Genomic DNA, 23,018 nt, shown 5'->3' on the forward strand with positions numbered 1-23,018 from the left:
ACATAGAAATTTACTTACATGCTTAAATGCCAATGATTAAATGTAGGTATCATCAGATAGACATGTGAATAGAGAAGTTCATGTAATTCAACACCATAATATACTTGATATTTGTGACCAGATTTCATCCAATTCTTATTCTGTGAATGCTATCCCAATGGACCTGTGCAAAGGCTTAAAACTATCTTTGAATTTAACCACTTGTAACTTGACCACTCAGCATGCTAATGACCTAAAATTTTCACACCATTTTCAATAGTATGCAATAAGGGGTTAAAATTTGAAAGGGATAGCATACTCTCACATCAAGTTATGGTCACAAATCTGGATGTGTGTGGAAGCTTACTTTTTGTCACATCTGGTCGCATTTAATGCTATTTATATAAATATGGCAAGTGACAGGTATCTACTGGGTGTCCAGTACCTCTTATAGTAGCATAGAATAATTTTATGCAGCCCAAGGAAGTGCTGATACAGAAAATTAATATATCTCAATATGGTTTCGTTGCATGAAAAGGCCATGACTAGCCTAACTGAAGACAAGTATATAATAAAAAAACTTTTAAGTTCAGTTAGGGATTGTTGGGAAAAAAAGTAGGGAAACAAGGGGGGTCACCAACATCTGCAGATACACTAGTAAACATGTAATCCCTACTTCAGCCTAGCTATAGCCATGACAAGATTAGATTAAATGCTCAATAGTATACCTGCGGATGTAGGCAACCTCCCTTGTTTCTCTACTTTTCTTCTATGATTCTAATGGAACTTAATTCCTAATACCTGTTGGTTTAGTTTTTGTAACATTATTGTGACTGGTGAACTCATGCACACTGCATCAAAGATATAAGGCTGCTGCCAGAGTTAATATTTTTGTCAGAATGTGCTTACTAGCTTGAAATGAAGTAGCCATTACTCTTCGCTTTCAGCTATGTTCAACCTGTTACACAGTGCTACAAATGAAGAGCAGCATCACAAACAGCTCTGCAATCAGTCCAGACACCATGGAAAATACGGACGATTCCATTTACAATTAGGAAGCCATGCATTGCACTATGGCGAATTGACACCTTGGAGTATCATTAAAAAGAAATGGGACACAAAGGAGGACAAAGGTAAGTCTATCATGTGTTCATTGTGTGTAGTGCAGTATGCCAAAAGGCACATTTCAGGATGAGCGATGTTGAACAGTGAAAAATTCAAGCCCGTAACCTGAGCCGTTATCAAGTTACACTTGCCTGAAGGCATCAGGCAGGCAGCGCTGCTCTGTAGTTCTTTCACCTATCAGGTGAGTGTGCCTACAGTGATATATACATATCACTTATACCATGACTGCATTGGACATTACTGATATGTACACCCTTCCTGTGGCCCTTGTGCTTTGGTCGTATATAACACCTCACAGCCATGGTATAGCTGTTACATAAGTCTCAATTGCAACATGCTACAGAGTATGGTCTTGTGTCGTTCTATTCACCATGAACTGGGGATATTCATTAAGGTAGAGGTTTTGGAATAAATGAACCCATACAATCAAGAAAAACAGTTGTTCAATCTTAGAAACGGCTATGATAAAGGTACGTTTTACTGTAACACATGTAATTCACATTTGCTTCATGTTAGAGAAATGAAACAAAGATATCATTACTCTTCATGATGAGGCAAATCCATGGCTGGCACCACTGAAAGAGGTAGCATTATATGGGACAGGCATTGGTATATTAGGTATTTTAAATTGAGTCTTCCTCCACTGTTTGCTGAAGTAATTAAAACATGCATGAAACTATTTATGTAGCAAGTGTTTTTTACCCAATGTATTTCAATGGCATTTATCTAAAAAATAGTATGCAAACAAGTTGGGTTTCCACTCAACGGATTACATTATTCTTGTATTTGAGGTAGTAAAGTTGACTATTCATGGTTTATATAGCAAGGTAGGCTACAGATTTGCAGCACGTTACAGTGAATGATCGTGCTTTGGAGTCCAGAGCTGCCTAATGGTGTATACAGTGAAGCCTGTAAGAAGCAAGATATGCTCTATATTTCTAGGTTGCAGAGTTTATTCTTCTTTATCACTCTACCTGCTTTAACACTGGTAATATTAAGTTTTCAGTACACTTAAGAACACACTGCTTTTCCCACAAGCCACAGATGTATTAGTGCTGCATCTAGAAGGTTTGCAACTCAATCTTATTCTCAAAAATTTCTTGGAGGGAGGGGGATGCCCCCAGACCCCTATAATAGTCCACTAGATAATACCTCAAGATCTAATAAAGCAGTCACCCTAATACAATAGTAAAGTAGTAGTTATTCTGATTAAACTGCTTAAATCACTCTTAGATTCACTCTCAGAGGACCATATTTTCAAAACTTCCTGGGGGTCATGTCCCATACTCCCTAGGTTTGCATGCTTGCATGCTAGTGTGCTTTGTACACTAAGACATGTCATCCAATGGATAAGCTTAGCAACACCCTAACCCTCCTAAAAAGATGCCTGATCGTACGTATGTGTGTAACTGCACCAAGTAGCAGTTGTATTTTCACTTTGATATCACAATAACTGTTGATACAAGTATGGCAGTTTTGCCTTCCTACATAACACAAGAAAATAATCAATAAGTTGGCAAATTCTTTATGTATACTTAATGATTTTTGCACTGTAATCAGTAATAAAATAATATTAAAAATCTATTTAATAATGAAGTATGGATCTAAGCAATAAAAACTAGTGAAACAAGAGATAAACAACATACGTGACTGGATATGGCAAAATTGGTCTTATTGCCCATGTCAGCAGATTTGATTTTTCACCAAGAACACAAAGCTACATGAATACACTATCTAATTTCACAATCAAAATCATCTACACATGAGTGGTCTGCTTTTGCTGGCTGCTTTTCCCAAGCCCAGTGTCGATCTGTACGTGGGGCCTTAATGGAGCTCTGGTCAGACTAGGGGTAGACATATGAGGCTGCACAGCTCTGTGGTGTTGAATACCTGTGCTGTGAATTTCCTTTCACTTAAGCACGTTTTGAGATCTGAATGGTCCATAAATTGGCCTAATTCATCCGTACGCCTTCCTTTTTAATTTTTGAACAGCCTCTTTCCCTCCTTCTGGGACCCCATCTCCCTCCCCTTTTGGAGCTCACCTGATACAGTCAACCTCGGTTTAAGAACTACCTAAAATGGTAGGAAACTTATTGCAGTGGATGCTCTGGAAGGTAAGGAATTGGTGTAAAAGGTGTGAAAATTTGGTACACATAGCTTCAATCATTGGCAAGCTACAAGACACTAAATACTTAAAACTAGCATTTCTTGATATTTTCAAATTGGTGATAAGACTGGTTTTCCCAGACTGGGTCACATATAGCTCTGTGGGAAATCCCTACATTGGCATGTCATAACAATTATTTTATCTATTACTAAAGTAGGGTTTACCCACAGAGTTATGTTAAAATATGATCATTCATCTCATGTCTCACCAGCTTTTATTGCTCAAATTGCCACTTCATTTAAATTAATATGTTTATTTAGTGTTTCATTATAGTTACACCCATGATATAAACATCTGACTGCTTTTTAGAATATTAAACATTGCAGTTATATTAGGATGACTGTTTTATTAGAATATTTTGAGTGGCACACCAGACTGAACTACGTGATATTTAAGGGGCATGGTCATATCATGCCTATTTTCACTGTGCTACCAATAAAGTGTTCATTTATTCGCTATAAATACAGTTACATGAGACATGTCCCTTGATCACTATTAGTCCAGCTAGGCTGTAAAAGAGGCATGTTTCTCGATTGTGCTCCAGTTAGTTTGTAAAAGTTCTAATAAATTGTCCATGGTGTGAGACATCATAACCCCTGCAATCATGTGGCCCTCAAAAAACCATGGTGAAAAACGATGCGAAATCCAAGTTTGCGACCAAGAAATATCTGTGATGGTAAGTGAATGAAAAAAAAAATTAATTACAACAATTCAGTTGAATTTGTACTGCCTCCTCCAAGTTTCTCTAGGACTCAGCAACAAATTCACCTGAATTGTCGTTAATAAAATTTTTGCCATTTACCTATCATCACAGACATTTTGTGGTTATGAACTTGGATTTCACATCTTTTTTCACCATGACTTTTTGAGGGCCGCACCTCTGTTTACAGCTTGCCTGTTTTCGATTAGATATTAGTTCTTTTTGTATTTGTATACTCCAAAGCAGGCCATAGGCCAGCTTTGTGGCTCCATTTTACCTCTCTTTTCTTTGTTAGAGGAAAGAGAAATGATATGTACAGCAGTTGTGGATTTAAGCATACGTTTTTAAATAATTGTACAAACTTTTATACAAATGAACTTTTCTCAACAGGCCAACAGTATGTAACTATCCAACTTGTTACAATTTTGGATACTCGTTACACATTATGTACTATGTAACTTGTTATATTACTATAGTTACTTTAACCTACTATGTAACGTAATTACAAAAGTAGCTGAACTTTCTAAAGGTGAGCTGTTTGTAGCTGAATGCTCTACTGGGTGACTTGTTTGTAGCTGAATTCTCTACCAGGTTACTAGTGAACTTTCTACAGGGTGATTTGTTTGTAGCTGAACTCTCCACAGGGTGATTAGTTTGTAGTTGAAATTTCTGTGGGATTGGGGTGATTAGTTTGTAGCTGAACTCTCGCCGAGTGGCTTGTTTGTAGCTGAACTCTCTACCGTGTGACTAGTTTGTAGATGACTCACTAGACAGTGATTTTTTTTGGAGCTAAGCTCTCTACAGGGTTACCTGTTTGTAGCTGAACTTCACAGGGGACATGTTTCTAGGATGACTTGCTTGTAGCAGAACTCTCAACTCATTGATTTGTTGGTAGCTGAACTATCTACAGGGTGATTTGCTTGTAGCTGTACTCTCCACTGGGTGACTTGTTCATAGCTGAACTGTCTACTGGGTGCTGTGTTTGTAGCTGTACTCTCTACAGGTGGCTTGTATACAGCTGAATTCTCTACAGGGTGACTTGTTTGTAGCTGAATTCTCTTCCAGTTAGTAGCTTGAGGCTGCATGAACTTTCCATAGGATGATTGGTTTGTACATAGTCAAACTCTCTATACAAAGTGTAGCTGAACTCTCTACATGCGACATTTTTCTAGCTGATCTCTCTACAAGATGATTTGTTTGTAGCTGAACTCTTTACATGATGACTTGTTTGTATTTAAACTCTCTACTGGTTATATGTAGGTAAACTCTTTACAGAATGACTGTTTGTGGCTAATCTCTCCACAAGGTGATTTGTTTGTAGTTCAACTCTCTACCAAGTGACTTATCTCACCAGATATTTTTTTTGTAGCTGAACTCTACTGGGTTACTTATATTATGTAGTTTAATTCCTGACAGTGTGACTTTATTGTAGCTGAACTCTTCATGCAGGCAGCATCCATGGCAATTATCTATAGAGTGTATTTTGCTGAAAGCTATGGACATCATTTTTCCTGTTTTTTTTCTTCAACAACAGAAACAGCATCAAAGGAATGAAACCAATCATTATTGTAATAATAAAACACAATGAATTAGTTACTTAAATTATGCAAAATAATTTGAACTGCATACAAACTGATTGCTCTAATAGGGTGACTGTACTATTAGAGTATCTCGATTGTGCACTTACTACATGTAGTTGGATTTGGAATTTTAACTCAGTTACTTTTACTCTGATTCTTCAATAGCTATTATTGCAAGGACATTCTATGATGATTATTCCATCTACATACTGGTATCACTCTTCTCAGCGGTTTGCCTGGTAGTGGTGAAAACTAATATTTTTTTTATTCACGAAACTCAATCACATAATAGACTACATGTGTGGTCTATTTGTTGAACGAAAAAATTATCAATTTGCATTGATTATTGGCATGCCTGAGAATTTTTGAAGGTGATTGACTATCGCAAACCCCATACAAAAGTACGGGTAGCAAATGCGACTTAACCTAGCTACGTATAACTTTCCACTAACACTATGGACTTGGCTCTTCTTTTCAGCCACTGTTCTATACAGGTAGAGGAATCTACTGATGTGGAAGAAGTACTGGTAAATGGTCTATTCCCTATTTTTCGCCCTTTACTACGTACTGTGGATTTCATGTCCATTGAGAAATTACATACTGTGATCGCATATTGTATAAGGAATAAATCCCAGGAAAATATTTTGTGGTTGTGTAGTACAGGATATTTCAACGGACACGAAATCCACAGTACATTTATCACAGTCATGACATACTAATTAAAAATGACTTAAAGGATCACGTGTTTTTTGAGTGTTTTCGGCAGTGCATATAGTCTATTGTAACACAGGTTGGGTTTTGTGTCAACTATTTTGTTGATGAATACTCTAGTGTGAATTTTTTGTAGACGAACACTCTACTTGGTGACTTGTTTGTAGATGAATTCTACACGGTGATTTGTTTGTAGCTGAACTGTATCCACAGGGTAATTTGTTTGTTGCTGAACTCTCTACTGGGTGATAAGTTTGTAGTTGAGCTTTCTACTCTTTGTATCTCCATGGTCATTATCTCAATTCTTTTCAAACCACAAAAAGGCACTCCTACGATGGTGACTCCATCTACATAGCAATTTTCAACTCATTCTTTCAAGGGGTTTAACCTGTGCTGTGGGCATGATAGACATTCTATCAAAGCACACGCTAGTGTGTCGTGCGGCCCAAGAAATCGGCGTGCCACACCGTGAGCATATTAACAAGAAAGAAAATACGGTTTTCACACCTTTGTAGCTCTGTGATCCCTTATCCGATTGAAACCAAATTTGCTACAAACTTTCCAGCTAGATAGGGGAGTCTACATTCCAAATTTGAAGAAAATTGCTCCAGCCATTTCCGCTTGTATACATACGAGTGGCCAAAGTTAGGTTTTTTTCTTCTACTATTTCTTTTCACATACTTTGCAAAATCCACCATAAAACACGAATGCATGCTTCAATAGGGCTGAAATTTGGCACAATTAAAGGGCTCATCGTAGCGGATCTCAGCACCAACGTTGGTAGGAATCCGATGAACATTCACAGAGTTATGACTGATTATTTGCGTAAAATAAATTTGAAGATCTGTCACGCCCACAGGCTAACCCCTCGGAGGAATGAGTTGAAAATTGCTATGTAGATGGAGTAACCATCGTAGGAGTGCCTTTTTGTGGTTTGAAAGGAACGACATAAAGACCATGGAGATATGACATAAAACCCAACCTGTGTCACAATTGTGCAATCAATTTTTATGAATAAAAAAGGCTGTTGATATTTAGCCGGTCATTACTATTTAACAAAAACTTAGAAAAAATCGTGACACAAAAAAGTATAAGAAACGAAGAAAAAAAGTGTGATCTGACTGAGGTTCGAACCCACACATCCAGGTTTGGAGTACCCACACTTTACCACTGTACCAATGGTGCTTGCTGGCTATTCCTCTTACTAGGAACTCACCTATTATGCTCAAAATTTCACCTGTTATGCTATGCTGCACTGCTCAAAAATTTACTTATAATTCTCAAATTATGCTCAAGCTTTATGCCTCATTTCCCATGTTTTGCTAAATGAATTTGCAGTTATGGGCACATAATAGGTGGCTGAAGCGCATCTTTTCTCTTCAAAATGAATATGACAGAAAAGATTGATATACTCTAATAGAAAATCAGGCAGTTGACTGTTCTATTAGAGTATATCAATCTGTTTCTGTGATATGTATTTTGACCATCAGGGATTTGTAGCATGGCTCAAATATTCTTCCTATTGTGCTAGCATTATGCTCAATGCTTTCAGGCACCTATTATGCTCATAATTATGCCAGCATAATTGGCGGGTTCCTACTTCTTACTTTTGTACTATTTAAATGTCACAAATATAAAATACTATATAGTCTAACCCATACCAGTGAAGAAGAAACCAAAGCTGAACCTGACCTTAACCCTAATGCTAACCTGATGTTTGCCTGTTAAACATAATGATGATTTTCACTGTCTGTATAAAGGTAAGTTTTTGGGTGAGTTCGAGGAGAGCTAGGGTTGGCCAGGCTTTGCCAGGATGCTTGCTTCGCTCACTATAACCCTAGCTCACCTCGAACTCACCCAAAAACTTACCTTCATACAATTAGTGTGTTTGATACTTGAGTATAGGTGACACTTCTACAACAAACGACCGGCCAAATATATTTTTGGATGTTCAGCCGGTGACTAGAGTGTAACAGACCTCTGTAGTAACATAAGTTTAATTATATATTTTTGTACAATTAACACTTTGGATGTTAAGTAGTTATGTTAAGGTTTCCTTTTGTTGTACAAGTCAGTCTGTGTTAAGAATAATACTAGTGGTAGCTAAGTATAATTGTTCTCGACAAAGTCACAGCGTTACACTAGCTAAATATCCACTTTGATAAAAATCTATTAGTTTTCTTGCCTACCAGGCAAACTGCTTAGAGCAATGAGCTGAAAATCAGTATGTAGCTGGAATAAACATCATAGAAAGTCCTTGCAGTAGTACAGAAGAATCGGGTTACAAACCACTGAGTTATAATTCAATAGGCAACTACGTGTAGCAGATGCGAAATCGAGATAGTCTAGTAGAACAGTAACCCTAATAGAGCATACAACTACGTTTATGAATTACTCCATTATAGAATTATATTACATTGCAAGTTATTCTGTTGGGAATTCAGCTACAAACAGTTAATCTGATAGACAATTTAGATACAGGCAAGTCACCCTGTAGAGAGTTCAGCTACAAACAAATCACCTTGTAGAGAGATCAGCTACGAACAGATCACCCTGTAGAGATATGAGAAAGAAACAAGTCATCCTGTAGAGAGTTCAGCTACAAACAAATCACCGTGTAGAGAGATCAGATAGAAGTTATCTTGTAGAGAGTTCAGCTACAAAGAAATGATCATGTAGAACGTTCAGCTGCAAAAAAAAATCACCCTGTAGAGAGTTCAGCTACAAATAGATCACCCTGTAGAGACTTCAGCTAGAAGAAGTCACCTTGTAGAGAGTTCAGCTGTAAATAAATCCCCTGTAGAAAATTCAGCTACAAACAAATCACCCTGTAGATAGATCAGCTAGAAGAAGTTACCTTGTATAATTCAGCTACAAAGAAACCATCATGTAGAGAGTTCAGCTGCAAATAAATCCTTTTTAGAGAGTTCAACTACAAACAGATCACCCTGTAGAGAGTTCAACTACAATCAATTCGTCCTGTAGAGAGTTCAGCTACAATCAATTTACCCTGTAGAGAGATCAGCTAGAAGAAGTTACCTTGTAGAGAGTTCAGCTATAAGGGAACCATCATGTATAGAGTTCAGCTGCAAACAAATCATCATGTAGAGAGTTCAGCTATGAAAAGATCACCCTGTAGAGAGTTCAGCTAGAAGAAGTCACTTTGTAGAGAGTTCAGCTACTAAGAAACCACCATGTAGAGAGTTTAACCGCAAACAAATCACCCTGTAGAGAACTCAGCTGCATAAAAGATCACCCTGTAGAGAGATCAGCTAGAAGAAGCTACCTTGTAGAGAATTCAGCTGCAAGGAAACCATCATGTAGAGAGTTCAGCTACAAACAAATCACCCAGTAGAAAGTTCAGCTACAAAAAGATCACACTGTAGAGAGTTCAGTTAGAAACAAGTCATCCTGTAGAGAGATCAGCTAGAAGAAGTCACCTTGTAGAGAGTTCAGCTGCAAACAAATCACCTGTGGAGAATTCAGCTAGAAACAAGTTACCCTGTAGAGAGTTCAACTAGAAACAAGTCACCCTGTAGAGAGATCAGCTAGAAACAAGTCACCCTGTAGAGAGCTCAGCTAGAAGAAGTTACATTGTAGAGAGTTCAGCTACAAAGAAACTACCATGTAGAGAGTTCAGCTGCAAACAAATCACCCAGTAGAAAGTTCAGGTACAAATAGATCACACTGTAGAGAGTTCAGTTAGAAACAAGTCATCCTGTAGAGAGATCAGTTAAAAGGATCACCTTGTAGAGAGTTCAGCTACAAACAAATCACCCTGCAGATAGTTCAACTACAAACAAGTCACTCTGTAGAGAGATCTGCTAGAAGAAGTTACCTTGTATAGAATTCAGTTACAAAGAAAGCACCATGTAGAGAGTTCAGCTGCAAACAGATCACCTGTAGAGAGTTCAGCTAGAAACAAATCACCCTGTAGAGAGATCAGCTAGAAGAGGTCACCATGTAGAGAGTTCAGCTACAAAGAAAACACTATGCAAAGAGTTCAGCTACAAACAAATCACCTGTAGAGAGTTCAGCTACAAACAAATCACCCAGTAGAGAATTCAGCTACAAACAAATCACCCAGTAGAAATATAAGCTAGAAGAAGTTACCTTGTAGAGAGTTCAGCTACAAAGAAGCCACCATGTAGAGAGTTCAGCTACAAAAAAAATCACCTGTAGAGAGTTCAGCTATGAACAAATCACCTGCAGACAGTTCAGCTACAAACAAGTTACCCTGTAGAGAGATGAGCTAGAAGAAATCACTTTGTGGACACTTCAGCTACAAAGAAACCACTGTAGAGAGTTCAGCTGCAAATAAATCACCTGTAGAGAGTTCAACTAGAAACAAGTCACCCTGTAGAGAGATCAATAGAAACAAGTCACCCTGTAGAGAATTCAGCTAGAAGAAGTCACTTTGTTGAGAGTTCAGCTACAAAGAAACCACTATGTAGAGAGCAGTTGGGTAACTAGAACCAGACTGACACCAGGGCCTAGTGCAATCAGTGGCATAGCTAACCAGAAGGTGGTGGGGAGACACACCCCCACATGGAACACTTAATTGTACAAAAAGGCTAATGACCGAATGATGGGCTAGCCAACATACGGTGTAGCATTAGCTAACGAGGTAGCGCAGATTTAAGGGTGGGTTTGAAACTACCAAGGTAATTGGGTGGTGTGATAGAGCATCAGCAGTCTGATTGCACCTACCAGGACAATGGACAACAGTAAAATCATAGGCTCTTAGCTCCAGTGACCAGCGCTATAAAAGCTGTGAACATGCTTGACTCTTGCGAGAAGGTTTCAACCATTCCAAAGGCTTATGATTGGTCTTAATAGTGCAGTACATAAGCCCTTAAAATTGACATAATCGTTCAATTTCTGATAAAAGCACCAATTTTTTTACAGGGTATATGGAACGTGCACTAAGTGTTTTAAGAAGGGGAGGCACATAAAAAGTCCTCAGGAACACCCCTTTTTGCACCCTGACAAGAAAACCATTTGTTACTATTAAAAATCAATCATCAAGTTAACTGCTGGGCCTAGTATCATAGTAGTACAAAGCATGCAGCTGGAATATAATAGCCTATTAGTAATCTATAGAAAAAAACAAATAGTTTTCTCACCTAGGCAGTAAACAAAATCACTAAAATTTCCATTTGCAGGGATTCTGTTAAAGTTTTGGACCTTCAATGCTGACAATTGTGTAGTACTATGTACAAGGATCATCCTGATATGTATCGTTTCTTTATTAATGGGGTATAACAAAAGTTATTTAATGCTAAAGTCACAGGTGGATATCTCAACAGAAAACCATGAACTACAGCAGTTCAATTATCAAGCACAGAGCTTGAACAAAAGGTCCCTTGTCCTTATACTGGGCACCATGTGAAAGGTAATTAAATTTCTGGTTTAATGAGGGCAGTTACTAGTTGTTTCAACATCTTGTTCTCAAGTTACAGCGCTTTCGATTCAGTGTAATATAGCATAAGCAAGAAAAGTACACAGATGAATATTAAGGTATTTCTTAGTGCTGTGATAATGCTCAAAATAAGCATAAAGGAGCTGGGTTCCAATAAAGTGAGATTTTGAGCACTAAGAAGTACCTTATGACACATCCTTGTGCTTTTCTTGCTTATACACTGAATTGAAAGCACTGTAACTTGAGAACAAGATGTTGAAACAATTTGCAACTGCCTTCAGTAAACTAGAAATTTAATTACCTTTCATATGGTGCCCAGTATAGGGACAAGGGACCTTTTATTCAAGCTCTGTGCTTAATAATTGAACTGCTGTAGTTCACGGTTTTCTGTTGAGATAGTCACTTGTGACTTTAGCATTAAATAACTTTTGTTATACCCCTTTAATAAAGACGCGATACACATCAGGATTATCCTTGTACATAGTACTACACAGTCATCAGCATTGAAGGTCCAAAACTTTAACAGAATCCCTGCAAATGGAAATTTTAGTGATTTTGGTTACTGCCTACGTGAGAAAACTATAGATTACTAATAGGCTATTATGTTCCAGTTGTATGCTTTGTACTACTATGATACTAGGTCCAGCAGTTAACTTGATAGAAACATGATTTAGTTTTAATAGTAACAAATAGTTTTCTTGTTAGGGTGCAAAAAGGGGTGTTCCTGAGGACTTTTTACATGCCTCCCCTTCTTAAAACACTTAGTGTACGCTCCATACACCCTGTAAAAAAATTGGTGCTTTTATCAAACAGTGAACAAATATTTGGCTTAGGCGCTGGACTATAAGTGTGAAGTGGGTTCCAATCAAATGGCCCACAAGATACCTAGACACTCTTTTTCTGTGGTTGTGTACTTCTGCTCAGCAGCAGTGAGAGTCCGACTAGCAAACTCTACAACAGAATGCTGTTCAGTAGAAAGGACAGCCCCCAGGACAATATCACAAGCATCAGTGGTCAAGACAAAGCAATCCTCTGGTCATGGATAGTCCAGTACTCTGGGTGAAACGAGGGCCTGTTGGAGGGCAGTAAAAGCTGACTGCTGGGCTTGTTCACACTTGAAGGGAGTCCTGCATCCTGTGAGTGTTGTAATTGGGGTTGCAATGTCTGCAAATTGTTGTATAAAATGGCGATAAAGTTTGCAAGCCCAAGGAATGAGCGCACCTCTTTGGCTAAGGTTGGTACTGGCTAGATGATGATTGTTTGTGGCTGGGATAACACCACTGAAGCCAAGGTGGGATACCAAGCTATACCCATGCAGTGCGAAGCCTGCAGCCTGAAGTCTACCAAGAACTTGTCAGAGATCTTGAATGTGAGACTGAATTTTGTCGGAGAAGATGATGCAATCATGAACATAATTGTCTATGCAATCTTTACAATTGGAGATAACTTTGCATAAGCCTCGTTGGCTAATCTGGGTAGCACCAGTCAGACCATAGGGCATTACTGTGAATTCCCATAAGCCATACCCTGGGCCAGGACAGAATGCTGTTTTCTCAATTGAATCTTCATTCATAGGGAACTGCCAGTAGGCACTTTTTAGGTCTATCTTGGATAACATGCATTTCTTTTGTTGAGGACCCTCAGTCCTGGATACTGGTTATGCATATTTTTATGACCTTGTTCATTTGCACAAAATCAATACATATGCGGATCTCACCATTACTTTGGGGACATACACAGTGAGAGCACACCATGGGTTATTGCTAGGCCTGATGATGCCTTCTTTGACCATGTCCTGTAATTGTTGGTGGACACGCTCTGCATAGTGAAAAGAGATGGGTCTTGGAGGTACCTTAATTGGGTGGGAATCCCCTGTATCTATGACATGGTCTGTGATTGTGATGTGCCCCAGGTCCTGTTTGAAGTGTGTAGCATGTTCTTGTAGCACTTGGGAAACAGCAGGATGGTAATGTGTGGGCATGTCTAACGGCTTGTTGGTACTGCAGGGGGTGGGTACAGCCTGTGGGTGTTCATCATCTAAGACTACCACTCATGAATGTGGGTGCTGAAGCAATAGTGTTCCATTCTGTGATGTATGCTTGGTGTGAAACACTCCCTGTTCAAAGTTCAGAATGACTACATGCTTAGTTAAAAAATCACAGCCCAATGTGGCTGGGAATGACAGCTCATTTACCACAATGAAGTTGTGGGAAGCCTTGAGTATTCCTAAGTCAACTGTGATTGTGAGTGTACCTAGTGGAGTCAATTGTCTGCCGTCTGCATTCAGGAGAGTGGCATAGGGAAGTCAGATTAGTGTGCGGGATGTGGGAAGCATGAATGACTGAGCATGAAGCTCCAGAGTCTAACAATACATGTACACAGTTACTAAAAATTTACCTATTACACATGCAGTCTTAACAATGTTAGTGTTTTGTGATACAGCAAGTATACAGTCAAAATTACGAGCACTTACTAAGGATTGAGAGTGCCCCCAGCTCAGCATATTGGGACACCCCCTCTGCCATTTCCCTCAGTCCAGCATTGGCGGGCGATGTGTCCTCTGCCTCCACATTTATAACATTCCTTGTTCTGCAATTCCTGGAGAGATGTCCTGAGCGTCCACATTTGAAGCATCTATCTGGTTCAGGTCGACGGCTGGGTATTGACAATGCTGTTAGTTGTTGAGAAACCTGTAGCACTGCTTCTTCCAGCTTGTTCAGTCTATCATCTTGGATCGTAGTAGGTTGCCTGATCTGCGCAAGTGAATATCTGGACTCTGCACGCTGGTATAGTTCAGTGGCTTTGGTGATTGTTTTGATGTATCCCTCAGCTGGCAGAACTTTCCGTTGAAATGATACTTTCTCTGGTAGCACATTCATCAAGTGATATTTTAGCTCCTTGTCTTTGAGGTCACCTTGGAGTCCTGGTGGAGCTTGGTCCAGCAGTCTCTCTAAATCTCATGCTAGCTCATCTACGCTTTCACTCCCTTCACGTAGTCATCTGCTTGCCAGCCTTTCTCTAGCACTCAGGCAATGTTCATCCGTTTTGGGGCTTAGCTTGGATAAGAGAGCAGCCTTCATGCGAGCATAAGTATCCATCTGGTCATCTACTAGGGCTTCACATGCTGCCCATGCTTGTCCCTTCAACAGCGTTGGTAGACAGCGCAGCTGTTTTCCATCATGCCAACCATTTCCTGCACCACACACTTCAAAACGCCTAAACCAGGATTAGCGTCAGCATCTTGGAGGGGTTCTGATAGAACAATTTCTTGTCTACCAGTTGCCATGTCCCGGGTTTCGGCACCGATGCAAAGCAGTGACAACTCACTCGATATTGAATAATAATCAAAAGTAATCAATCACACATACAACTTATAATCATGTTACAAAGATCAGTTAGCCACGTAATTACTAACTATAATTGTGACTGAATTTGACAAAACAAAGCTCCCACACAGATCCACTTTTATGACTTTGAAGCACCATAACTCAATGTAGGCACATGCCATTAATTAAAACATTTGACCTGGTTTTTTACAATGCTATGGAAGAATTGTGTGAAAATGTTTGGTCAGTGACATACTGAGTAGTCAAGTCACAGTTGGTTAAAGTCAGAAAATTGGATGTGTGTGGAAGCGTTGTTTTGTCAAATTCGGTCACAATTATACTCTGATATCATCACACTTTTATCAATGTGCTTCCAAGAGTACTACTGTAATTATTATGGTTGTTAAGCCAAAGATTCTACCAACGATAATATGGTTAACAATTAAAGAATTCTAATAATCACTCACAGGATAAAACTAAATACATGTATGATAAAGACACAGTGTAACTTTCTATTACTTACCAGATGAATAGCTAGCTTGTAGATCATATTTATAAAGTAAAACAATATAATATATATATACAGTGTATTATTTATGCATTTTAATGGTAAAAACACTCATACATTGATAGAATTTGACAAAACTTCATTAGTAGATACAGTAACCATTAAGAATCAATGTTTAGTAAATTTACAGTGCCTACAATTGTGCTAACAAAATTTGCAGCAAGTATTAGTTTCACTGTGTGGGTGCATAAGTTTGTAATATACAAAAAAATAATATGGAAGGCAACTGTGTCCGTGTGGGTAATAATACCACAGTTGGTAGTAATAGGGGTTGAGGTTTGGGGAAGTGGGTGGGCTTAACACAGGATAATAAAATAGAGTAAGAAAACAAGTGGAATTCAAAAGTCAAATTTGAGCTCTCCACGGATCCTTCTTCCACTAAGATCATTTACTAGGCCTCAGGGAATTATGCTCAAATTTTTTATCATTATTCTATTCCAAATTTCTCGAAAAAAGTTATCATTATGCTCGCATTATTCCCCAAATGTACTTATTATTCTCAAAATTATTCCCAAATTTTAGAAAAAAAAATGTTCGACTTTTGCAATTTATAATGTTTAGAAGGATCTTGGCATAGTAATTAGACAGGAAAGTTAGCTTTTACCAGCTAAAATGCTTAGTCACTGTTGCAATAGAGTAAAGATTATTCCGCTGACTGTTCTAATACAGTAGCTGACTGCTCTATTAGAGTATCTCAATCTCAACTTACGCGAAATCACATAATTATGCCAATTATGCTCTTAAATCGCATCAAAATCCAAGAATAATTCCCAATTCTTTTACCCCATCAATATGCTCAAAATTAATTCCCAGACCCCTATCACTTACAAATGAAGGAGAACACAAATGTCAAGCTCATTGAGGCCTCCCAACTTACTACATAACCAGTTCTGAAGAAAAGATGGAGTGGGATATTATAGTGCATTAGGTTAGCAATCCACATATGCCAATATATTTTATTGGAAAAGGCATTCATAATGTCTTCAGAAACTTGCTTCACCAATAGCTAGAATGAATAAACCACCTCAAAAAAAAAATCTACCAGGAAGGTTAATACACATGGGTAGTGCTAAAAGCCGGAATGGAATGGAACGGAACGGAACCAATTGGGGCACACGTCAAGTAGAAAAATCGTTTTGGACGGATTTTGCGCCGGTTTCAACTGCTACGCTATGACTAGAATTGTGCTAGAGTTCGTTTCCTTCTACTTACAAGCATTCTAGAAATCGCGCTATCAAAGTTTCTATTTAATGCCCGCCACGTGGCATGTTGTGTTCTTATCAATCCATCAAATTCTGTTTAATCCTGATGTAGAATTACTTCCTTATAATTCTAAAAGGTAAAATACTGTAGTATTTTCATGTTATAATCGTGTCCAAGCCTTTAGTAATGGTGAGGATGGTTTTCTGAAGTCGGCTAGCATTGGCAATAACTTACAAGAGTTAACTACAGCGTATGTTAGTGGCTGTGAATTATATGCTTACAGTACTTAAAATAATAGTTTAGCAGGTTAGATGATAGTTTTTCAGCGTAGGTAATAACAAAATTAATTCTTGCAGTGGGCATTAAATAGAAACTTCGAGCGAGCGGCTTCTAGCATGCCTACGACTAGAAGAAAGCAAATTTTTAGCACAATTCTGGATAGTAAGAAATGGTGTACAATCTGCAAAACAATTTATTAACTTGGTGCGTGCCCCGTTCCGTTCCATTCCATTCCGGCTTTTAGTACTACCCAATACACATAGCTTTTATTTCACACATACAGGATGCTTTAAGTATGAAACATTTTGTTCATGTGGATTAGTGGTGTGCGATACGCCTAAATTTCTGTATCTGTATCTGAGTGCTTTGTAGTTGCGATACGATACCAATAAAACACAATACTGATAGTTTCTACATAAAGTCATGTAGTGTTGGCTCAAGTGTATATTCAGTAAATACTGTGTCGTATGTGTTGGTAATTATTAACTAATGTATGAGTTTTCTGCTTTTCATAGGAAATTAAGTGATCGAGTGAGTTTACAACTTACAAGAAGTACAAAAACCAGATGAAGTAGTTAAAAAATGAAGATACACATTATTGTAACACAATAAATGCACATATAATTGATGTACACCTTTAAAGCTAATGATAATGTTTAGCTTAACAGCTCAAAGTTAGCATAAAGTTTCATGTAAAAACACAAGGTTATCTAGGTTTTGAGGAAGTAATCTGTTTCGTTTTTCATTCAAGATATTCCCAGCGACAGAAAAGATTTCTTCAGAGCGGACACTCGTTGCTGGAATACAAAAGTATCTTTTAGCTAAGACAGACAGTAAGGGATACTGAAATTTTCATGCTTTCCACCATAAGAGTGGTTTTTCGTCAATGTGAATAGTTGCTTCACTTTTGTATCTACTAACTTCTGCAGTGACTCTTTCCAATTTATTGTTTTTTCTTTTTGATTCACTTTGGTAGACATCTAAAAAAAAATCTAAAAGTTTACTTTTCTTCCTCCTAGGTGGTTCTGGATTTGGTTCCGCTGGTTCGTCATCTGACACACCTTCAGCAAGTGACAGTAGCTCTGCCTTTGCATTTTCGTAGACGTGTCCATGTTCTAAAGCTGGAACAATCGGACTGAGATCCTTGAATCTTGGATAAAGAAATGCAGCTATTCTCAGGTGCTTTTTAATATCATCTGAATCATATCTACTTTGTAAATCATTTGATATAGATTTTTTAATGCGTTTCAACAAATAGCTATCGTCGTCTACATCTTTAAGAGTAACCTCAAGTAATTTGTGTAATAACGGCGCCATCGGTGAAAACATTGGGTACCTTGAACCACTCATAATCGTTGTACTATCACAAAACGGCTTTAAAATACCAAGCAAATCCTTGATTAAACCCCACTCCTCATTTTCCAGCAGTAATGAGAGAATACTTCTGTCCTTGTTTCAGCAAGTACAGCACAGATAGCAGCCTGCTGTTTCTGAACACATTCAAGCATGTGGTAAGTCAAACTCCAATGGGTTTTACACTCCGTTACTAGCACATGCTGAGATAAGTCTAGCTTCTCCCGCAAACAGTTGGTAGCCAATGTAGACTTATGAAAATGCTCCACAAGTTTTCTCACTCTTCTCAAGATACGGGATACAGTAGAAATTTGGAATGCCTTACCAATTCTAAGTTGCAATGCATGACCAATGCAACCAAATGGGATAATTCCTGTTCTTCAGTGGTAGCGTTCCTAATATTTTGGCCATTATCTGTTGTCACCATCACAACCTTGTCAGTGATCTCCCATTCCTCCATGGAGTTGCGGAGTTCGTTAGCAAGGTTTAGTGCAGTATGAGAAGAAGCAACTTTGTGTGTTTGCAAACAATAATGACCCATGTCCCAGTCACTGCTTACAAAGTGAACAGATAGTGACATGTACTCACAGATGTGACAACCAGTCCATAGGTCTGTTGTCAGTGAAAGATATTCTACCCCATCAAGTGCCTGTTTAACAGTGTGCCTCACTTCTTCATACTTTTGTGGCATAATTACTCTAGAAAATTGACACCGACTGTAAGGTAGAAATTTGGGATCAAGTGTGTGTAAAAGTTGATGAAAAGCAGGGCTATCAACTACACTAATGGGCTGTAAATCATCACAAATAAAGAAAACCAGTGCACTCTGACACGCCGCATACCTTGCACTGTCCCTCTTGTACGCTTCCTTTCTTAATATCATTTCCATTAGGCTTTGCTGCATCCCGATTGAAGTTGTGCTTGAATTTCCCACTGATTCGCTGTCTTCCTTTCTTATCTCAGATATAATTTCTTCATGTTGAATGAAATGATGCCGTTTCAGATGTGTAAGTAAGTTGGTAGTATTATTCAAGCACTTCACGGGCTCGTCACACAGTTCACAAATGGCTTTGTTCGGTGTAAGAATCACCTGGCCGTTATCATCGGTAAGGAAACCAAAATACTTCCAGATTTTGCTGCTTGAAGATGGGTGACACTTATATCGCTTGATAAGCTCATCAGACTGTGACTCATGACATCGTGGCCCGAATGGTCCACCAGTTTTAATAACTTCAGTCGCGCATGCGTTAATTCGATACAGCTGTTTATCGCAATACAGTGAGAATATTGCAATACTGCGATATATCGATTCGTATCACACACCACAAATGTGGATGAGGAAGGTCATATAAGCAAACATATTTAAATACATGCAAACACACATGTTTTTCGAACAATAACAAGCTGCATACCCACAACAGCCTACAGCCTGTTATGGGTGTGCGCCTGTTAAAACCAGACTGAAATGTTATAGCTATCTTTTCAGTGGTATAAAAACAAGAAGATTAAGCCCTTAATTATATACCATATCCTAGAATGGTCTAATAATTTTGTACCACTCTGAGTTCTGGGGAACATTGGCAGTGTTAATTGTGCCAGTTGGAGTACTGAGGTCTAAGGAGTATTGACTGTTATTTGTACCAGTCTATGTACTGGGGAATATTGGCAGTGATATTTGTACCAGTCTGAGTACTGTGGAGTATATATTGACAGCAGCATTGAAACCGGGTCGGGTCACATTTTGTCCGGGTCTGATCCTGATTGGATCACGTGTGAAGTAAATTAATTAGTTGAACGGTACGGAAGTGTATAAATGCGTCCTAGTCAAGTCCTGGTGCAACCCCTCTTCTTTTGTGAGCTACGCCCACTTATCGGATGACTGCCTACAGCCATACATGCAGCCACGCTCATTTATCAGTGATATTAAAGTCTACAGGTATACACGAAACCATGCTCATAGCTGCTTCCTGGCTTATGTGGAGCCATGCCCACCAATCAATTGTTGGTGTACAAGATACGGTCAAGTCCAACTTCTTTTGTGAGCCATGCCCTTTTATATGTGACCCGGTCTGCAAAAAGGGCTCTTATAGCCTTTCCAATTAACCATGTTTGGCTAATCATAACTCCTAATCTACTAAAGCTATCACCATGTAATTACACCCACAGCTACTACCAGGTTAGGGTTGTTGAGTGACCAAATTGTAGGCTTGTACCATATTCACCAGTCAAGTTATGGGTTACCATATATATGCAATTGGAAAGGCTATAAGAGCCCTTTTCGCAGACCGGGTCACATATTGGGAATGTGTCATATTTTTAAAATTATGGTGTGTTAGATATGTGCAAAGCCACACTCACTTGCACAAAATGTATCTGCTCATTGCAAACTTATGTGGTGTCATGCCCACTGACTAACATTGTTAAATATAGACACCCTTGTGCTTAACGCGCTAGTCGGAACTCAAAATGTAGCTCTTGGCGCACGCCTCACTTTTAATTAATTCAGGTCACATCCAGGTCTGACCCAGATTTCTATCCAGGTCAGCGGGTCATCTGGGTCAGCAGTAGTGACCCGGTTTCAATGCTGATTGGCAGTGTTATTTGTACCAGTCTGAGTACTGGCAAGCATTGAATATGCTAATTGCGCCAGTCGGATAACTAGGGAGTACTGCCTGTGCTATTTGTACCAGTCTGAGTACTGGGAGTATTGACTGTTTTAATTGTGCCAGTCGGAATACTGGGGTTATTTGCACTGGGGAGTATAGACAGTGTTACTTTTATATACCAATCGTAATACTGGGGAGAATTGACAGTATTGTACCAGTCTAAGGAATACGAACATTTGAATTTTGTACCAATAGGAACGTGCATTATGACTCATACCTGTGTTAAATTCAAAAACATTATCTCCTAGATGTATTTGCAATGGGCCACTGGGATGTAGTTAAGGACCTACAAGACCCTAAGCTGCAGAGTTTGGCAGAGGCACAGCCAGAATTAGTCATACGGTACAAGTACTGCAAAGAAGAATATAAGGGCATTTAAATGATGGACATCATAAGAAGCTTCCCACCAATGAACCACTTTTCCTGCAAATAAAGTTCAGCTGGCTTTATACCTGCAACATTTATGTGAGACAGAGTCATCCAAATCAGCAGTAGAAGAGGCTGCTAATTGTGTGTCTTAGACCTATTCAGTTGCCGGTATACCATCACCAACTGCCACAACCTTATGCTGAGTGGCCTTATGCGTTTACTAGCCAGGCCCATCAACAAGAAGTCTCTCTTCACGGTGGAGATTCTTAAGGCCATCATGCAGGATGACAGCAAGATCACTCTCTGACTAGCATACGGCTTGCCACTTCTTGTCTATTGTATTTTGCAGGATTCATCAGATGTGATAGTATGAAGGAGTACTAAGAGCAACTGATAAATTAATTGGGCAAGATTCTGGTGGAAGCTAGTGCACCGATAGAGATTAGACATGTAATCATCCACCAGAAAATAAGATTAAATACACACTGTAGTGGCGTTGTAGAAAATTACAGGATGTGGAAAGTCTCGTAACAACAAAATAGAGGTTGTAGCACAAGAAGCAGAGCTATGTTGGAGAATCAGAAAACCAGAGCCTTGTGAACTTTTCAGTTAGTGTCAAACTCATTTGAACTAAAAGTTAAAAAAAAAACTGTTGATGAAGTTTTATAATTATTTTCATGTTTTATTTTCAAATCAAAATTAATTATCGAATCACGTAGATTATAAGTGAAATTTGTCATGTGTATGCTACATATGTCTTATACATGCACTTTCGGTTCATAGCATCTATCCTACATCTGTCCATGCATGTGTAATTGCACAACTACAGGCCACATGTGATGCAAATCTTGTTTATCATCTCCTACACTCAAAAACAAATGTGAAGTAAATGGCACATTTACTCTAGAGCAAGTATATAAGTGAATGTGATACGTACTTACTTAATATGCACTATATAAACACTGCAGGCACAGATGTGTTTTTTTCCAGTGTTCGCTCATCCAACTGCTCAGATTTTCTATCTTATTTGGCAGGAAACTCTGCAAGCAGCTACAAGTATTGGAAGTGGTCTGAAAGAAAATAGATTGATGCAACTCTTGTGTAAATTTCATATACATGCTTGCTATCCTTGGCAAGTTCTGCTGACTTGAATTCTTTAAAACTGTTTTATCTCAAAACTTTTAATGTGCGATTTGGATCATTTTTCCAAAACCCAGTCACATTTAATGATTTTGTTCACATGGGTCATGGGTACATATGGATTAACATAGGTAGACAGGTATATAGGTAGGTACACATACAATGTTACGAAAAAAATCTGTAAACACACTGCTTAGCAAGTACAGTAGTAAACTAGTACTTACCGTCTGAATGTCCAGATTGTAACAATCATATCAAGATTGTAAAAATCATCACATGGAATAATGTACAAAATACATGTAATAAAAGGCAAATAATTTTTTATTGTATTGTACACAATGCAATGCTGCACACCATAGAAGTAGCTAGTTTTTAATTACAACCTGAATGTTCAATTTGTGGAAGTCATTACACACAGCATAACAACCCA

At 38.5% G+C, this 23,018-nt stretch overlaps 1 protein-coding gene across 1 annotated transcript; it reads right to left on the bottom strand.

Annotated features, from left to right (window-relative positions):
- Positions 1–18,460: 18,460 nt before the first annotated feature.
- Positions 18,461–21,724, bottom strand: LOC136248160 (E3 SUMO-protein ligase ZBED1-like). The gene is made up of 3 exons (XM_066039975.1): positions 21,642–21,724; positions 18,739–19,708; positions 18,461–18,550 (listed from the first exon to the last, which is right to left on the bottom strand). The coding sequence occupies exons 1-3, from the start codon at positions 21,722–21,724 to the stop codon at positions 18,461–18,463; spliced, it is 1,143 nt and encodes a 380-aa protein (XP_065896047.1).
- Positions 21,725–23,018: the final 1,294 nt, after the last annotated feature.

Source organism: Dysidea avara, chromosome 2 (genome assembly GCF_963678975.1).
Source record: "Dysidea avara chromosome 2, odDysAvar1.4, whole genome shotgun sequence".
Lineage (NCBI taxonomy): Eukaryota > Metazoa > Porifera > Demospongiae > Dictyoceratida > Dysideidae > Dysidea > Dysidea avara.